At 35.1% G+C, this 20,977-nt stretch overlaps 1 protein-coding gene across 1 annotated transcript; it reads left to right on the top strand.

Annotated features, from left to right (window-relative positions):
* Positions 1-19,029: 19,029 nt before the first annotated feature.
* Positions 19,030-19,968, top strand: LOC123236087 (olfactory receptor 4K14-like). Its single transcript, XM_044662348.1, has one exon. It carries the CDS (start codon positions 19,030-19,032, stop codon positions 19,966-19,968), a length of 939 nt encoding a protein of 312 aa, XP_044518283.1.
* Positions 19,969-20,977: the final 1,009 nt, after the last annotated feature.

Here is a 20,977-nt window from a genome sequence, read left to right as displayed (position 1 = left end):
ATGTCCCTCTTGACCAGAAGCATCATTAATCAGGTAGTTCATTTGACTTGGAATCATGGATGGACACATGAATTAGACCATTATAGCTACTTGGTTTGCACTTAGGAATTATTCCTATCTTGAGAACCATGATTTGTACTCTTATTATTTAGTGAAGATATGTGAAGCTTTCCCTTCAAATTTTAACATGATACCTTCAGAAGTTATTCTCTTTGAAGACTACCTTGTCTCTGTCTGTCTGTCTATCACTCTTTCTCTGGATTTATGTATTTATCTCTGTCTCTTTTTCTCTCTTTCTTTCCTATAGAACTCTTCTTAACTATAAAGGAACATAGTGTGATGAAAAGTGCACTAGTTCTGCAGTTAGAAAAGAGTCATGCTTGACATTTATTATCCTTATGTTCCTGGATAAGCTATTTACTTCCTATGGAATTCAGTTTCCTAATCAAAAAAATTACAGTAATATTTACCTCTTAGGTTTGCCATGAAGCTCTAAGAAGACAATGTATGTGAAGTCCTTTTGGAAATCCCAAGAGACTAGGTAAATATTAGTTATTATAGTTTTCTTTTACCTCCCTGACTATACAAAAGGATTTACTAACAAGACAATTTATTTTGTGATTATTTTTGTTCCTTGATGCTATCATAAGTTTTCTGCAAATTTTAAAAGTTTACTTAATATTTATCAAAAGGATGCTTGTTAAATTTAATACAATTGGGGAAGTTGGGGGAAAACTAGATTAGTTTTATTATATCCTCCCAAATTGTCTCTGCTTTCAACCATACTCAAAGGATGTGTGGTTAGAGAGAGAAAACAGGAACAGAGACATGACTTACTGAATAGTTGTAGCTTAGGGAAGTGAAGATCATTCTAAAGAGAGAGATTACAAATCTGGGATCTTTGAATTCCTTGAAATTGTGCAAAGGGTCTATCTGATTAAATGACTCATTACACCAAATAATAGGGCATTCTTTTTATGTTCTGAATAACAAAATGTCATAAACATTTATGAATTACAAATTGTGAAATAAATGTTGATGCTATTTGATTAATAAAAATAAATTCATTCAAAATTGAATTTGTAATACTTTTGTCATCTTTACCTCCTTTTTTGTCATATATGTGTGTTCATCAAATTCAGATTTTAAAAAAGCATTTATTTAGTGCTTACTGTGTTGTTTTTGTTATGACTTTGAAGCTGGAGAAGGTGTTGACTGATTCACAAGGTCATATCTTCCACTTCTGCCCTTGTGGAAGCAAGAAGCCAGAGAAGTTACAGGAGCCATGGAGGGGGAAACACAGAGAAGCTTGTCACTATGAAAGAGCGAAAAAGGACATTACCTATACCAGAAGTGTGAAACTGACTAGATAGATGAATTATGCATGAGGATTAGGTTATGAATATATATTTCTGAGACTCATATTTCTCTCAGGTCTATCCTTTTTTTCTTTGAAGTTCATTTACGTTTTTGGATTTAAAAGTAATTTTTTTTTAAATTTTAAACTCTTAACTTCTGTGTATTGACTTATAGGTGGAAGAGTGGTAAGGGTAGGCAATGGGGGTCAAGTGACTTGCCCAGGGTCACACAGCTGGGAAGTGTCTGAGGCCGGATTTGAACCTAGGACCTCCTGTCTCTAGGCCTGGCTCTCAATCCACTGAGCTACCCAGCTGCCCCCTAAAAGTAAAATTTTTGAGAGATATTAGAGGTAGCTAGATTGAGAAAATGCATTTTAAGTGGATGAATGGTAAGAATGATGTTTTATGGAAGCTTAGTTGGCACTTGTATGTGAGCAAAGCTTTAGTAGGATTGACTACAGTGAGAGTGGCTATAGTGACTGGACACCCAGATTGAAAACAGACCAGACCTACATACTGCTCACATCCCTAAGTTAAACCAGCATTCATAAATGTTCAGAGCTGATCAAGGATTTAACTCCAGGTATAATACAGGAATTCAAGACTCTTTCACATGTGTCAGAAGCATAGACTTTACCCCCAGAGCTGCAAGCCTGGGTCATTCAGAACAGAGTATAGACTTGTTGCCCCATAACCTTGACAGCAGAGGGGAAGATATCTCCCTGAAGGATTGGAATTAGATTGTCCACTGATACTGCTGGATTGCTCAGAGAAGATGGCTAGAAAAATGAATGGTAATATTTAAAACAGATAAAAAGCTAATATGATGCCTAGGATGAACAAAACGAAAGCCAGGAGAGAATAATTGCAAATTGCTAACAAGGAAAGCATAAAATAAAAATACAACTGATCCACATATTGATTGGAATTTTAATGGAAATTATTCAAAGAATGAAATATGACATTTTATCTGAAATGAGATTGATGGAATTGGAAAATAAATTAAAACTACGGAGGAGAGACCCAAAAGTATCAGCCTAACACAATGGATCAAAATCTTATCTAAATAAAAGATTCATCCAAAATATGAATGGTTCAAAGAGACATTAATTACTTTAGGAAGCAACAGAAAATATTAAAGTAGTCAAAATATTAAAAATAAAGGAGAAACTAAGTGGCTTAGAGGATTCAGAACCAAGTCCAGAGATAAGAGATCCTATGTTCAAATCTGACCTCAGACATCTTCCAAGCTTTGTGACACTAGGCTAATCACTTAACCCCTATTGCCTACTCCTTACTGCTTATGCTTTAGAACCAATGTACAGTATTGATTCTATGATGGAGGAAAGAATTTTTTTTAAAAGATTGAAAATAAGAGAAGAAAATGTAAAGAATCTTATCAGAAATACTTAACCCTGAAATCAGATCAGTGAGGAATAATTTAAGAATCATTGAAATCTTTTGCCACTATAAAAAAGGGCTTATGTATCCCATTTTAAGAAAATATGGGAAAAAAATTAAACAAACTGTCCAGGTCTCTTAGAATGAGAAATGGAAAATGAAAATAGAAAGAAACTAACAGTTAATTCCTGAAAGAAATCCCTAAATAAAAACTCTTAATAACACTATGACTAAAATCTGGATCTACCATGTTGAAATAAAAATACTACAGGCAATCAGAAAGATGGGGAAAACAATCAAATACCAAGGGACTACAATTAGAATCATTCAAGTTTAAGCAGCTTTTACTTAAAAGGAAAAGAGAGTATGGAATGTGAAACTCCAAAAAACAAAAGATATAGCTTATCATCAAGAACTACTTATCTAGTAACACAGTATAATCTTAAAGGCAAAAACAAAAAACAAAAACAGAAACTCTTTTGGGAAAAAGAGCTTGAACTACCTCATGAAAGCTGATTGTTAAATTTTCAATGTGAACCTTAATACTTCAGAAATTGATGAAAACTACAAATTAGGGCTAGACCAATTATTTTGTGGATTGTCTAGGCCTGAGAAAGTGATAGAGAAATATTAATAACTCAAACTAAGCTTAAAAGTATCTTTTGTGCACATTTTTGACAGCTAGTTTTCCAATATTACCACAACACTGCTTCCAAACATTTCTAGTGAAAAGACCAAAAGTTAGTAAAAAATTTAAAATTTGAAATTGAATTGAAAAAAAATTGAAATTGAAAAATTTTGAAATACAAATGAAAAAATAAAGAGGATAATAAAAAGGAAAAATAAATGTGAGCAATGGGGAAAATGCTTTATAAAAATGAAGTATTTGCATTCCATAGAGGAGTAGAGAGATAATGCAAACACTGTATCAGCATCAGATTATAGATGGAGTAAAAAAGATGGAAAACCTGGAAATGATTTTCAATATGTTTTGATGATCTTAAAATGAGAAAGGAAAGGGAAAATAATTTGATTTTTTTTGCCTCTTTTTCCAGGAGGTCAATTCTGTTTTTTTTAAAAAACTCTTTTACATATTGGATTTTTCTGCATCTTTTTTCAGTTGACTAATTTTGCTTTTTAAGTTGTTACTTACATTTTGAATTATTTTCATTTCTTTTCCCCATTTTTCTTTGACCTCTCATTTCATTTTTGAATTCCTTCTTTTAAGTTCTTCCAGAGCTTGAGATCAATTCCTGTTTGTTTATTTATTTTGCTGTTGTTGAAGTTTTGCATGTATTTACTTGGATTTCACCATCCCTTGTTGGTTTTTGTCCCCATAGAAATTTTCAAGTGTTAAATCTTTCTTTTGATTTTTGCTCATTTCCCCCGCTTTTTTTTTTGTCTACATACTGGGAATTCTGAAAGTTGCTTGCTGAATCTTTCTCCTCTGCTGATGGTTTGCTAAGTTTGGCAATTTGGGGTACTTTGCCCTTGGGTTAAGTCTCTACTTGTGCTTGGCAGGCTTGAAAGTGTCCAGTTCTATGGACTTCCAGGTCTCACTATGGGCTGTTGGCAGAGCCTGGGACTTTAAGAAATGAGTCTGAGGTTCTCTTTTGCTGGTGTAGTTCACATCAAGGGATCCCAAAATTAGCCTATGCCCAATGACAGATCCTAGCACAGCAGATGGGGGTTGGATGGTCAGTCAGCACTCCTCTGTGCACAGTTTTGCTTCCAGTTCTCCCTTATCCCACAAAAATCAACTCTCCCTGTCTACTTTTCAAGTTGTGTTCAGCAGGAGAGCCCCATCACACCTTTTTTTCTCTTCATTTTTGACTCCTGTTATTTTGAGGCATTTTTTAAAAATTGGTTTGGAAGGACTCTCAGAGTAGTTTAGGGTTTTGCTGCTACTAAGCCTCCATCTTGGATTTGCCTGGTAGATTGTCTTTTAGAAAAATGCAGTTTCCCAAATTATCTCCTTTAGTTAGATCTATTTGAAGTTATTCATTTGTTTGTTACATTAAAATCCCAAATAATTTTCCCACATCTCCTCCCATATTTGTCATTTGTCCTTTTATCATTTTAGCCAATCTGATAGGTATGGGAAAATATCTGAGTTCTTTTAATGTACAATTCTCTAATTAGCAATGATTTTGAGCATTTTTGATAGTTATGGATTTAATTTCTTCATCCAAAAGCTTTCATATCTTTTGACCATTTATCAATTATGTCTACTTTGCTTTTGCTTTGTCTGAGATTATGATTGGTACCCTTGCCTTTCTTATATCAGCTTAAGTACAATTGATTCTACTTCAAACTTTTATTCTAAGTTTATATGTATGTGTTTTTTTTCTTTCTGTTTTAATCATGGAGCATATTTTTTTGGATTCTGGTTTTAATCTTCCATGGAGCACATTTTTGGATTCTGGTTTTTAATCCATTCTGCTCTCTAATTCCATTTTATGGATGAGTTCATCCCATTCACATTTATAGTCATGCATATTAACTATGTATTTTCCTCCATCCTATTTTCTTCTCTTTATCCTTCTCTTTCTCTTTCTCTTGTCTATCCTCAAAAGTCTGTTTTGTTTCTGGCCAATGCCTCACTTAATTCACTCTCCTTTCCCCTTCCCCCCCACTCCCTTACGTCTCATTTCCTCCTCCCAATGTGTCCCTTTTTCTCATCTCCATATTTTCTTGGGTGATAATCCCAACATAAGCAATTTATAACTGTCCTTCTAATGATATAGTTATGAAAAGATTCATGTATCATCTTCCCATAGAGAAAAGTAAGTAGTTTAAATTTTATGGAGTCCATTATTATTATTCTTTCATGTTTTTTTTTTCTTTATGCTTTTCTTGCATCTTCCATTTAAATAAAAGTTTTTATATTTAGCCCTGGTCTTTTTTTTTTAAATCAGAAATTCTTGGAAGCCCTCTATTTCATTAAATATCTATTTTCTACACTGAATGATTATTCTTATTTTTCTGGGTGGGTTATACTGCTGGTAATTCTATCTCCTTTGGTTTCTGGAATATCATATTCTGAGCCCTTAATTCCTTTCACGCAGAATCTGCTAAATTAGTAAACTGTAACTCCATGCTATTTGAATTGTTTATTTCTGACTGCTTGTAATATTTTCTCCTTAATTTGAGATTTCTGGAATTTATAATATTACTGAGAGTTTTAATTTTGAGATATTTTTAAGGTACTGATAAGTGGATTCTTATCAGTTTTAGTTTATCTTCTAGTTCTAGGATATCAGAACAGTTTTTCTTTATTATTTCCTGATATAGAATGGATAGGCTTTTTCTTTTGATCTTGGCTTTCAGGTAGTTCAATAATTCTGAAATTTTATCCCCTGAATCTATTTTCTAGTTCAATTGTTTTTTTCCAATGAGTTATTTCACATTTTCACCTATTTTTTATTCTTTCGACTTTGTTTTATTGTTTCTTGAAGTTTCACGGAGTCATTAGTTTTTACTTGCTGAATTTGAATTTTTAAGAAAGTCTTTTTTCCACAAGTTTTTGTACCTTTTTCCCCCAAATGGGTATTTTTTTTAATTTTTATTTTTTTAAAACTTTTTTTAAATTAAAAAAAATTTAACTAAAATTTTTTTAATTTTACAATTTTTACTTTTTATTAAGTTCTTTTCTTCAATGAATTTTTGTACCTGCTTTTCTATTTGACCTATTCTATTTTTAAATAAATTATTTATTCAGTGAATTTTTGTGTTTCTTTTATAATTAGGCTCACTTTGTTTTTTATGGTTTTATTTTCTTTGCTGTGTTTTTGGTGCCTCTATTACCAAACTATTAATTCTCTTTTCATAATTTTCTTGAATCACTCTCATTTCTTTCCCCAATTTTCCCTTACATCTCATTTCTTTCTTTAACTCTTCTAGGAATCTTTGCTAGTCTTGGGCCTCATTTTTCTTTGAGGCTTTACTTAGAGTTATTTTTACACTGAGTTCTTCCAAGTTTGTGACTTATTCTTCCCTACCATCAAACCAACTTTTTATGGTCAAGTTCTTTTTGTTATTGTTTACTCATTTTCCTAATTTATTTCTTCACTTCCAAGACTCAGGTATTTTTGTGCTGCTTTTTTCAGATCTAGTTCTGTGGGTCTATGAGTTTTATGTGCTTCTGAGGTAGTTTTATCCTTGGAAAGATGTGTTCATTGCCTTTCTGTTCTGTGCACTTGATTTACTGTGAAAGGGCCTTTACTCCCTTGAAGTCATAAGTGTTAGCATTCTTCTCAGCCCTGAAACCATGCCTAGGGCCTCTGCTTCCTTGTGAATGACCAAACCACTCCTCTCTCCCCTGAAAATGCAACCCAGAATTACTTATAGGCAATAGAATTGATGATCAGTAACAGGTGCATCTAGTACTAGCAAAGGGTTCCCTGTAATCTCTTTCTGGCCAGTTGTCTGATCCCCTTACCATTTCTAGATGGAGAACTCCCTAATCTGCAGCTGCTATGGCTACAGCCTTCAGAGACCATTGCTGGTGCTCTGGCCAGGTCTGTGCCTATCCAAATGTTATAGACCTCTCCTGTAGACCACCTGTTCCTCTTAGGCTGGAAAAAAGTTTCAATTTCACCTTTGGATGGTTCTGCCACCCCACAAATGAAATCAAGGAATTATTTTAAAATTGTCTGGAGGAGGACTTCCATTTCCTGCTTAAGATGGCGGTAGAGTAAAAAGCAGCTGCTTAACCTCTCCTAATCAAAACATATAGGACTCCTCGAGAAGACATAAAAACAAATAGAGAGGAGCGAAGGGAACCCACAACAGGGTACAGCATTGGAGGTACATGGAATTGGGGCATTTCCAAGCTATAAAAGGGTGAAACAGTTCTCACTAAAATGTGAGCTGAGCAAACCCCTCCATCACTCCACACCACCTACAGTGCCAAAGCCAGCGCACAAGAGTTTGAGCAAGTTTGGGGCACCCATTAAGTTCTTGGCAGCTACCTTGGGGCACCAGGTCCTGCTCCTGAGAGCTGCAAGACTTAAGACCCCAAGAGGCTAAAGAACCCGAGGACTTTGAACATAGATGCTGAGGGCAGGCACAAGTACTGGCTCTGGCAAGCCCAGACATGAATCCTGAGCACAGGCAAGGACTGGGATCTTGAGTGCAAGCATAGACCTTGAGTGGGAACCCAGTGCAGAAGGGGTGGACAACTGTGGAAGCAGTGCCCTGAGACTGTTAAAGGAACCTTGGGCAGAGGAACAAGCAAGGGGTCCACCAGGAGGTGTGACCCTGAGAACAAGACTTGAGACTTCAGGAGCCTAAAGAGCACAGACAGTCCTTGAGTGGGAGGATAAACCTGAGAGGGCACAGAGCTAACAATGGCAAGCCAGAGACAAGAACCCCAAAAGAGAAAGATCATCAAGAAGAATTCTGTAACAATCAACAACTTTTAGATAGAGAAAATACAGACAACAGAGCAAAGAGCAGAGGAGAACAAACAAGTAATCAAATCCATACCTTCCCAAAATAATGAAAACTGGCCACAAGCTATTGAAGAGTTCAAATCTGAGATGATGAGAAAGATGGAAGAGATCTGGCAAGAAAATAACAGTTTAAAAGGCAGAATTTTGCAATTGGAAAGTGAGGCTCAGAAATCAAATGAACTGATAAGCAAATTGAACAACATGAATGACCTGATTGAAAAGGAAAACCAAAAGATTATAGCTGAAAACCAGTCTCTCTAAAGGCTAGAATTGAGCAATTAGAAGCTAATGATCTCTCAAGACAGCAAGAACAAATCAAAGTCAAAAGACTGACAAAATAGAAGGAAATATGAAATATCTCAATGAGAAAGTGACAGACCAAGAAAACAGGTCTAGAAGAGACAATCTGAGAATCATTGGTCTTCCTGAAAAAGCAAAAATTAATAGAAATTTAGACTCCATACTAAAAGAAATTATTCAGGAAAATTGCCCTGAAGTTCTACAAGAAGAGGGCAATATAGACATTGAAAGCATCCATAGATCACCTTCTACATTAGACCCAGAAAAGACAACCTCCAGGAATATAATAGCCAACTTCAAGAGCTTCCAAGTAATAGAAAAAATTATACAAGAAGCCAGAGAGAGACAATTCAAATATCAAGGAGCATCAATAAGGATCACACAGGACCTGACAGCCTCCACATTAAAAGACAGCAAGGCTTGGAATATGATATTCAGAAAGGCAAGAGAAGTGGGTCTACAACCAAGGATCACCTACCCATCAAAACTAACTGTATACTTCCAGGGGAAAGTGTATCAACAAGATAGAAAATTTCCAAGTATTTGCACAGAAAAGACTAGGACTAAATGGAAAGTTCGATATCCAACCACAAAAATCAAGAGAAACATGAAAAGGTAAATAAGAAACAGAGGGAAAGAAAGAAAACTCTTATTTTTTAAATTTGTCTCGTTAAGGGCTTCAATATGATCAATTTATCTGTATTCCTATATGGAGAAATGTTATGTATAATTCTCTGTATATAACTCTATTCACTATTATAATATTCACTATTATAGTAATTAGAAGAATTATTCATAGGGAGAGGTTGGAATATTAAATGGTCTAAGATGATATGGGGGTGGGAAAGAGGGAGGTGAATAGAGAGTAGAGAGATGGGAAGGGGAAGGGATGAATACTATTATAAGAAGGGGAAGGAAGAGAGCATTAAGAGGTAATAGTTAAACCTTACTCTCAGTGTAATTAAACCTTAGAGGGAAGAGTAACTTTATCCATTGGGATATAAAACTCTATATAACCCTACTGAGAAAGTCAGAAGGGATAAACCAAGTGGAGCAGAGGAGGGGAGAGGTCATACAGGGAGGGGAGAAGAAGGGGGAGGGAATTCATTAGGCCTTAAAATAGATAGAGGGGAATAATAAGGGAGGGGGTAGAAAGGGTAGTAAATCAAGGGAGGGGACAAGGGTTACTGGCATAAAGCAAACCACTGGTTTAAAAGGAAATAGAGTAAGAAGAAGAGGTAGAACTAGGAGAGGATACCAAATGTTGGCAAATACACAACTGATAATTATAACTCTGAATGTGAATAGGATGAACTCGACCATAAAAAGGAAGCAAATAGCAAAGTGGATTAGAAACCAAAATCCTACCATATGTTGTCTACAAGAAACACATATGAGATGGGTGGACACACACAGGTTTAAAGTCAAGGGCTTGAGCAAAATCCTTTAGGCCTCAAATGAGAAAAAGAAGGCAGGGGTGGCAATGATGATTTCTGACAAAGCCAAAGTATAAATAGATATGATTAAAAAAGACAGGGAAGGTCATTACATCCTGATTAAAGGCAGTATAGACAATAAGGAAATAACATTGCTCAATATGTATGCACCAAATGGCATAGTAATCAGATTCATAAAGGAGAAACTGGCAGATCTTGAGAAGGAAATAGATAATAAAACCATTCTAGTGGGAGATCTAAATATCCCTCTTTCAGATTTGGATAAATCAAACCAAAAATAAGTAAGAAAGAGGTAAGAGAGGTGAATGAAGCACTAGAAAAATTAGATTTAATAGATATGTGGAGAAAATAAATAGGAACAAAAAGAAATACACCTTCTTTTCAGCTGCACATGGTACATTCACAAAGATTGACCATGTAATAGGGCATATAAACATTACAAACAAATGCAAGAGAGCAGAAACAATAAATGTAACCTTCTCAGACCATAATGCAATAAAAATAATAATTAGTAAGGGCATATGGACAGGCAAATCAAAAACTAATTGGAAATTAAATAATATGATTCTCCAAAACCAGCTAGTCAAAGAGAAAATCATAAAAACAATAAAAAATTTCATTGAAGAGAATGATAATGATGAGACATCCTACCAAACTCTGTGGGATGCAGCCAAGGCAGTACTCAGGGGGAAATTTATAGCCTTGAGTGCATATATTAACAAATTAGGGAGGGCAGAGATTAACAAATTGGGCATGTAACTTAAAAAATTAGAAAGCGAGCAAATTAAAAATCCACAGATGAAAAGTAAATTAGAAATACTAAAAATCAAGGGACAAATTAATAAAATCAAAAGTAAAAGAACTATTGAATTAATAAATAAGAATAGAAGCTGGTATTTTGAAAAATAAACATAAAATAAACAAAGTACTGGTCAATCTAATAAAAAAAGGAAGAAGAAAACCAAATTGACAGTATCAAACATGAAAAGGGAGACCTCACTTCTTTTTTTTTTTTTTTTTACATTTATTAATATTCATTTTTAACATGGTTACATGATTCATGCTCCTCCTTTCCCCTTCAACCCCCCCCCGCACCCCCCCTACCCATGCGCATTTCCACTAGTTTTGTCATGTGTCCTTGATCAAGACCAATTTCCAAATTGTTGGTAGTTGCATTGGTGTGGTAGTTTCGAGTCGACACCCTCAATCATGTCCACCCCGACCCATGCGTTCATGCAGTTGTTTTTCCTATATGTTTCCTCTCCTGCAGTCCCTCCTCTGAATGTGGGCAGCATCTTTACCATAAATCCCTCAGAATTGTCCTGGGTCATTGCATTGCTGCTGGTTCAGAGGTCCATTACATTCGATTTTACCACAGAATGTCAGTCTCTGTGTATAGAGTTCTTCTGGCTCTGCTCCTTTCGCTCTGCATCAGTTCCCGGAGGTCTCTCCAGTTCGCCTGGAACTTCTCCAGTTTATTATTCCTTTTAGCACAATAGTATTCCATCACCCGCATATACCACAGTTTGTTCAGCCATTCCCCAATTGAAGGACATTCCCTCCTTTTCCAATTTGTTGCCACCACAAAAAGCGCAGCTATGAATATTTTCGTACAAGTCTGTTTATCTATGATCTCTTTGGGGTACAAACCCAACAATGGTATGGCTGGATCAAAGGGCAGGCATTCTTTTATAGCCCTTTGAGCATGATTCCAAATTGCCAGCCAGAATGGCTGGATCAGTTCACAGCTCCACCAGCAATGCATTAATGTCCCAATTTTGCCACATCCCCTCCAGCATTCATTACTCTCCCCTTCTTTCATTTTAGCCAATCTGCTAGGTGTGAGGTGATACCTCAGAGTTGTTTTGATTTGCATTTCTCTAATTATTAGAGATTTGGAACACTTTCTCATGTGCTTATTGATACTTTTGATTTCTTTACCTGAAAATTGCCTATTCATGTCTCTTGCCCATTTATCAATTGGGGAATGGCTTGATTTTTTATACAATTGCTTTAACTCCTTGTATATTTGAGTGATTAGACCCCTGTCAGAGTTTTTCGTTATAAAGATTTTTTCCCAATTTGTTGTTTCCCTTCTGATTTTGACTACATTGTTTTTGTTTGTACAAAAACTTTTTAGTTTAATATAATCAAAACCATTTAATTTACATTTTGTAATTTTCTCTAACTCTTGCTTGGTTTTAAAGTCTTTCCTTTCCCAGAGATCTGACAAGTAAACTATTCTGTGTTCACTTAACATGTTTATAGTTTCCCTCTTTATATTCGAGTCGTTCACCCATTCTGAATTTATCTTGGTGTAAGGTGTGAGATGTTGATCTAGACCTAATCTCTCCCATATTGTTTTCCAAATTTCCCAGCAGTTTTTGTCAAATAGTGGATTCATGTCCCAAAAGTTGGGCTCTTTGGGTTTATCATACACTGTCTTGCTGATGTCATTTATCCCCAGTCTATTCCATTGATCCTCCTCTCTATCTCTTAGCCAGTACCATATTGTTTTGATGACTGCTGCTTTATAGTATAGTGTAATATTTGGTACTGCTAGGCCCCCTTCCTTCGCATTTTTTTTCATTATTTCCCTTGATATTCTTGATCTTTTGTTCTTCCAGATGAAATTTGTTATAGTTTTTTCTAATTCAGTAAAGAAGTTTTTTGGTAGCTTGATAGGTATGGCACTAAATAGGTAAATTAATTTGGGTAGAATTGTCATTTTTATTATGTTAGCTCGACCTACCCATGAGCAATCAATGGCTTTCCAATTGTTTAGATCCAGTTTTATTTGTTTGGAAAGTGTTTTGTAGTTGTTTTCATATAATTGCTGTGTTTGTTTTGGTAGGTATATTCCTAGGTATTTTATATTGTCTAGGGTGATTTTGAATGGTGTTTCTCTTTCTACTTCTTGCTGCTCTAGTGTGTTGGAAATGTATAGAAATGCTGATGATTTATGTGCATTTATTTTGTATCCTGCAACTTTGCTAAAGTTGTTGATTATTTCTACAAGCTTCTTAGTTGATTCTCTGGGATTTTTTAAGTAGACCATCATATCATCTGCAAAGAGTGATAGCAGTAGCAATCAGAGAAGGAAAAGAAGGAAAAGAAATTGAAGGTATCAAAATAGGCAATGAGGAGACTAAGCTATCCCTCTTTGCACATGATATGATGGTCTACTTAAAAAATCCTAGCAAAGTTGCAGGATACAAAATAAATGCACATTAGTCATCAGCATTTCTATATATTTCCAACACATTAGAGCAGCAAGAGTTAGAAAGAGAAACACCATTTAAAATCACCCTACACAATATAAAATACTTCAGTATCTATCTACGAAAAGAAACACAGGAATTATGCAAAAACAACTACAAACAAAACACTTTCCAAACAATTAAAATAGATCTAAACAGTTGGAAAAATATTGATTGCTCATGGGTAGGATGAGCTAACATAATAAAAATGGCTATTCTACCCAAATTAATTTACCTATTTATTGCCATGCCTATCAAACTACCAAAAAACTTTTTTACTGAATTAGGAAAAACTATAACAAAGTTCATCTGGAATAACAAAAGATCAAGAATATCAAGGGAAATAATGAAAAAGAAAGTGAAGGAAGGGGGCCTAGCAGTAGCAGATATTAAAGTGTACTATAAAGCAGCAGTCATCAAAACAGTATGGTACTGGCTAAGAGACAGAAGGGAAGATCAGTGGAATAGACCTGGGGTAAATGATGTCAGCAAGACAGTATATGATAAACCCAAAGAGAAGAATTTTTGGGACAAAAATCCACTCTTTGACAAAAACTGTTGGGAAATTTGGAAAACAATATGGGAGAGATTAGGTTTAGATCAACATCTCACACCCTACACCAAGATAAATTCAGAATGGGTGAATGACTTGAATATAAAGAGGGAAACTATAAATAAGTTAAGTGAACACAGAATAGTATACTTGTCAGATCTCTGGGAAAGGAAAGATTTTAAAACCAAGCAAGAGTTAGAGAAAATTACGAAAGGTAAAATAAATTATTTTGATTATATAAAACTAAAAAGCTTTTGTATAAACCAAAACAATGTAGCCAAGATCAGAAGGGAAACAACAAATTGGGAAAACATATTTATAACAAAAAACTCTGACAAGGGTCTAATTACTCAAATATACAAGGAGTTAAATCAATTCTATAAAAAAATCAAGCCATTCCCCAATTGATAAATGGGCAAGGGAAATGAGTAGACAATTTTCAGATAAAGAAATTAAAAGTATCAATAAGCACATAAAAAAGTGTTCTAAATCTCTAATAATTAGAGAAACGCAAATCAAAACAACTCTGAGGTATCACTTCACACCTAGCAGATTGGCTAAAATGAAAGAAGGGGAGAGTAATGAATGCTGGAGTGGATGTGGCAAAACTGGGATATTAATGCATTGCTGGTGGAGCTGTGAACTGATCCAGCCATTCTGGCTGGCAATTTGGAACTATGCACAAAGGGCTATAAAAGAATGCCTGCCCTTTCATCCAGCCATACCATTGTTGGGTTTATACCCCAAAGAGATCATAGATAAACAGACTTGTATGAACATATTTATAGCTGTGCTTTTTGTCGTGGCTAAAACCTGGAAAATGAGGGGATGCCCTTCAATTGGGGAATGGCTGAACAAATTGTGGTATATGCTGGTGATGGAATACTATTGTGCTCAAAGGAATAATAAACTAGAAGAATTCCAGGTGAACTGGAAAGACCTCCAGGAACTGATGCAGAGTGAAAGGAGCAGAGCCAGAAGAACATTGTACACAGAGACCAATTCACTGTGGTAAAATCTAATGTAAAGGACTTCTGTACTAGCAGCAATGCAATGACCCAGGACAATTCTGAGGGACTTATGGAAAAGAACGCTACCCACATTCAGAGGAAGAACTGTAGGAGTGGAAACAGAAGAAAAACAACTGCTTGAACACATGGCTTGAGGCGGACATGATTGGGGATGTAGACTCAAAACTACCCCACCAATGCTACTATCAAAAAGTTGGAAATAGGTATTGATCAATGACACATGTTAAAACCAGTGGAAATGCACATCTCCATGGGGGGTTGGGGAGAGGTCAGTGGGTGAAGGGGAAAGTAAGAGCATGAACTATGTAAGAATGTTAACTTTTCTAAAAAAATAAATATTAATAAACGTTTAAAAATTGTTTGGAGGAAAACATTGAAAGAGTTCAGCTAGTTTCCACCCTGAACTCCATCTTTTTAGTTCCTTGGGGACTTTGAATTAAAGAAGATTGACTGACTCATTTATACTACTCTGGGGCAAAAAATATTTATGCTCTGGGGTTTCTTTGGGCAAACAAGTGAGTAACAATGTGAGATGTTATCCTCTGGGGCATTGAGGCAGGCATCTGCCATTATTCCTGCTTGATTTGAATACAAACTATTACCATAAAATGTTATAAAAGCAGTTTGTGAGAAAACATTGCAGTTGGGTTTGTTGAAGGAAAAGGAAAAACAAAGAAAGCTTTCTTCAAAATCTAACATCTGAGCTATTCCTTGAATGAAAAAAGATGTTAAGATTAACATTCTCTTGTGACTGTATCTTAATTTTAATTATTTATTAAATAATAAAATGTGGGTCACAGAAAAAAAGGCACTAGCCCATGTGATGAGCTCTTCCCTCTTCAAGCCTCCTCACCTAGTCAGTCTTCCCCAAACTGGCTACATGGTTCCACTACAGATGAGCCTCCTCACATGATGACTCTAGGGCTAGAAAGAGTGTTTTTCTTTTTCCATCCAAATTTATATATTCAGTGACATAACTTTCCTAGGTCTCTTTGATTGGCCAGACTTGACTTTAATCTAGGTCAGAGGCCAGTTTTCCAGAAGCCAGGAATCATGTGGTACAAGAAGCAAGTGACTTTCAGGTTCCAGGGAGCCATGAGACTTCTGGCATCCTCCCAGAGTGCACAAGGGTCTGCCTTACACAAATAAGCCTCAAGATTTGTTTTTAATGCAATCAAAAGGTGGGATTGTTGTAACTTCAAAAGAATGGGGGTTCAGACTAGCAAATTCTAACAAAGAATTATTTTAATTGACAGAAATGTGGGAATTCTATGCATTGTAGGGCATCTCTTCCAAAACTCACAGATCAAGGGGATCTTAAAGTCTCAAAAGGAGACCTTTAAAGTATTATTTATTTGGGGATGTTCTAGTTAGATAGAGATCTTCAATCTAGTTTTGAATTTCCAAAGGACTCAGTGCTAGATATTTCTCCAAATCTGACAGTAAGTCCAAAGACACTAAGAATTCCCAGAGGACCATAATATATGAATTCTTTCCATAAGCCCTGCCCTGTCATGCTTAGAACACAAAGGGAAGTTTTCCAGATCTGGGACTATTCCCTGAAGTGAATATATATTATATTGAGGAAGATTATTTTTCTTATAATTTCTATACAGCATGGCTATATTCTCTTCATTGCTCACAAACTTAAACCCAAAGAGGAATTTGTTACAAAATGGGAAGTCTTTAGTGAGAGAGACACAGAATAAGGTAAGTCCTATCCTCTCCTCTGATCTTTCGTTTTCTCTAATTCTCTTCTTTCTCCCTCTATTCTCTATGTTAATTCAATTTTAGGTTATTATCTTTAGATTCTACTTAAAAATGCACTGAGATCAGAGTTTGCCCAAGTCATATAGCTACGTTTCTGAGAAGTTTCAAGGAGATTCTTCTAACTTATCCTTTGAAAGTCATACTTCTAGGCAGCCATAGCTTTGGTTCTTAAAAAATACAAGTCTCAGATGTACTTATTCTTCAGAGTTCTTTTTCATGTTTTTGGTTTTTACATGATTATTTTCTCAGTTTAGTTGATGTTAGCAATCTTCAGCTCTTAAGGCATAAATGACAGATAGATCAAAGGAATAAATAAACAAAGAGATTTTTAGATTAGAGGAGAGTAGGTTGCCAGGTGCATTGGCAGAACAGAAACTGAAGACAATTTTGAGTAATAACAAGAAGGGAAACTAAAGGAGGAGGGGAAATTATCAGATCATTATTATATGGGGACAAAATTCTCTAATAATAAGATCTACCAATAATAGTGTCATATTATATATATATATGCATATATGTTCACATACACACAGAATTATATAGTTAACACTCTTAGTAACCATAGAGATCCAACTTTTTTGGGAACAATCTGCTTAGTGTCTCTAAAAGTAAGAGAAAGGGCAAATAATTGTTTTCTTTCTTAGGTTTTTAATAAAGTTAACCACAGGAAAGATGTGAAATAGAGAGGACTGTAAAACTCCTTGAGTTAAGCCTGTATCTATACATATACACACACACATCCTCTATTGCAAGTGTGTGTGTTTAATAAGGTATTCTATAGGACTAGGTGCACAGAAAATAGAGACAAAAGATAAATTATGTATTCCATCCCCTTCTGTCATAATGATGAAACAGAGGGGCAGTAGAAGTAAGAGAGTTTTATTAAGTCACATAGCTAGTTAGTGCCACAGTTGAGAATAAAATCCAGACAGACTAAAGTAGCTATCTAGGGTTATTTCCATATTATTATATTGCTTCTTGGTGGATGTGTGTAAAATTCTTTCTTTATATGGTGACTATGTCCTGTTATAAAAATGCAAGTTATAATCATTAAAACATAAAAATGTATCTAATATATATTTACATATATGTCTTATATGATTTCTGTTTTCTGAACATGTTTCATCTTAGAACAAATTAGACCACAAAGTATCATTCATTAAGTTTAATGGGACTAAGGTCAGTCTAGAAGAGGGGTAAACAAATATTAAAATTTTAGAAGAAATATTACTATTTTAGAATAAAATCATGGGAAAGAGACTAATAAGATATCAAAGGGTATGGCAATGAGAAATCCTGAACACTCATTTTAAAGAATGAATAGGAAAGGTAATTACATTAATGGTATATACATGTTAAGAACTTTGGAAGGAAATGAAAATAATGTATTTTCACAAATAAGTGAAATATTTGTTTCAGACACTTCTTGGCTATGTGACCCTAGACAAGTCACTTGGCCCTCATTGCTTCGCCCTTACAACTCTTTTGCCTTGTAATCAATACCTAGTATCAAATCTATGGAAGAAGTTAAAGTTTTTTTTTCTAAACTAAATAAGCTAAATACCCTTTCCCTATTTTTACATTTTAATTTATACACACATTTTTCTTGGGTGGCCCATAATTCAATTCATCCCTATTTCTAAATGATATATTAGAAATTAGAAATGAAGACAGTCAGAATTCATAATGCAATGTATTTGCATGAAAAGAGCACTGACCTGGGGGTCAAGTGATTTGGATTTAATTGATTACCAGCCCGGGGATCTTGAATAAGTCAAGAGATCTTAGTTGTCATTTCTCTAGGGTGAAGAAGTAAATAATCTCTAAGGACTCTTTTAGATCTAAAATTTTATGACATTGTGGCTTCTTACTCTGAAAAACCCTTAAACAGTATTTATAGGTATTTGCAAAATAATCTCTTTTCCTCTTCCTCCTCCCCACTCTTGTTCTCTCACTACTTCTCCAATCTACTACTCTTGATCTTTTTATCTCTGACAATAATCTCCCTCTCTCTTTTCCTCTTTTTTCCTTTCCTTTCTCTCTGGATGTTTCTATATGGATATTAGATAGCTCTGAATTGGAAGAATATTTCTAATAGGTTTTATAGGTATAAATATGGTGATTAAACTAATTTATTCTAGCTAATATTAGGCAGTATCTCTCCTTACAATTCTTATGATCACTAGTCTAATTCATACTTAACCCTTTCTTAAAATTATAGGATGAGGTGAAAGATGATTACTAAAATAGCTTTCTATTCTTGATCATAATGCAATATAAATACTGCCATAACTAACATCAATGAAGAAAATATTTGGTTTCATATATGTGAAGTGACACTAATTTGAGAAGCAAAGATGGAAAATTAAGCTCTCTTTTCCATTTCAACCAAACTGTCTTTCTTATTCTTTCTAGGAAACTTTCTAGTAAATGCTGGACTAAAATGGATGAAGCAAATAATTCTGTGGTCTCAGAATTTATCCTGCTGGGTCTTTGTGATTCTGGGCAACTACAAGTCTTCTTGTTTTTATTGTTTTCCATGCTTTACTTGACCATCATTTTAGGCAACATCCTCATTATTCTCTCAGTTATCAATGATCCTAATCTCCACTCTCCTATGTATTTTTTATTGGCCAATCTCTCTTTTGTTGATTTGTGGCTTTCTTCAGTCACAACACCAAAGATGATAATAGATTTTCTTAGAGAAAACAAAACCATCTCCTTTGGGGGCTGTATGTGCCAGATCTTCTTTGGGCATTTTGTTGGAGGGGGTGAGATGGTGCTGCTTGTAGCCATGGCCTATGACCGCTATGTGGCCATATGCAAGCCACTCTACTATACAACCATCATGAGTCAAAAAAGATGCATTGGGCTGGTGGTAATTTCATGGGCCATTGGTTTTGTGCATTCAGTAAGTCAACTGGCTATCATCATAGATCTGACTTTCTGTGGCTCTAGGGAAATGGATAGTTTTTTTTGTGACCTCCCACTGGTGATTGAGCTTGCATGCATGGATACTCATGTCCTACGATTAATAGTAAATATTGATAGTGGAATCCTTGCCTTGATTTGTTTTTTTCTCTTGTTGATTTCCTACACCCATATCCTACTAACTGTCTGTCATCACTCCATGGATGGATCAGCCAAGGCATTATCTACCTGTACTGCCCACATTATGGTTATAGTGATATTCTTTGGACCCTGCATCTTCATCTATCTGTGGCCACTCAATATTGCCTCAGTGGATAAGTTTCTTGCAGTGTTTTATACAGTCTTTACACCTCTATTGAACCCTGCCATATATACTCTGAGAAACAAAGAGATGAAGGTGGCTCTGAAGAAATGGGGAAATCAGTATATAAATTTTAAGTGGAATTCTTAGATATATCTTTTTATTGGAAAATGTATTGATTTTTTTTATTTTAAACCCTTAACTTCTGTGTATTGACTTATAGGTGGAAGATTGGTAAGGGTAGGCAATGGGGGTCAAGTGACTTGCCCAGGGTCACACAGCTGGGAAGTGTCTGAGGCCGGATTTGAACCTATGACCTCCTGTCTCTAGGCCTGGCTCTCAATCCACTGAGCTACCCAGCTGCCCCCTGTATTGATTTTTGTTATACTTAATTTTTATTGTTGAGTATAGAAATATCCTTCCATTCACCTAAGTTTGTAATCTAGGTGTCACCATTGACTCTTTTTTTTTTTTTTTGCAAAATCCTTGCCTTCTGCCTCAGAATCAATACTAAGTATCAATTTCAAGGCAGAAAAGTAGTAAGGACTAGGCAATAGGGGTTAAGTGACTTGCCCAAGGTGACACAGCTATGAAGTGTCTGAGGCCAGATTTGAATCCAGAACTTCCTGACTCTAGACCTGACAGTCTATCTAGTGAGCCATCTAATTGCCCTTTACCATTGACTCCTTACACTCTCTCATTCATCCTCTATATCCATTCTATTGCTAAATCGTGTTAATTTTTCCTTTGTAACATCATTTTTATCAACTCCCTTCTCTGATACTATCTATCTATCTATCTATCTATCTATCTATCTATCTATCTATCTANTTCTCTGATACTATCTATCTATCTATCTATCTATCTATCTATCTATCTATCTATCTATCTATCTCTGGTACAGGTCCTCATTACCTCACTTGAAGACTTTTCAATAATTATTCAATAAACATTTAAGTGCCTGCTGAATGCTAGTTACTACACTAAGCACTGATGATAAAGAAGGGAAAAGAAAGTTCTTATTTTAAGGAGCTCACAGATGATCTAAGAAAAATTACATCAAAACAAGTTATACACAGGATAAATCAGAATTAATCAACAGTGGGAAGGTACTAGAATTAAAAAGGTTAGTAAAGGCTTCCTATAGAAGGTGGGATAT

This window comes from Gracilinanus agilis, chromosome 2 (genome assembly GCF_016433145.1).
Source record: "Gracilinanus agilis isolate LMUSP501 chromosome 2, AgileGrace, whole genome shotgun sequence".
Classification (NCBI taxonomy): Eukaryota; Metazoa; Chordata; class Mammalia; order Didelphimorphia; family Didelphidae; genus Gracilinanus; species Gracilinanus agilis.
The sequence above is the reverse complement of the archived record's forward strand: the minus strand, read 5'-3'. Positions and strand labels throughout refer to the sequence as shown.

What these genes read in the sequence shown, in the direction of transcription:
- LOC123236087 (XM_044662348.1), top strand. Translation starts at nt 19,030, where the DNA reads ATGGATGAAGCAAATAATTCTGTGGTCTCAGAATTTATCCTGCTGGGT.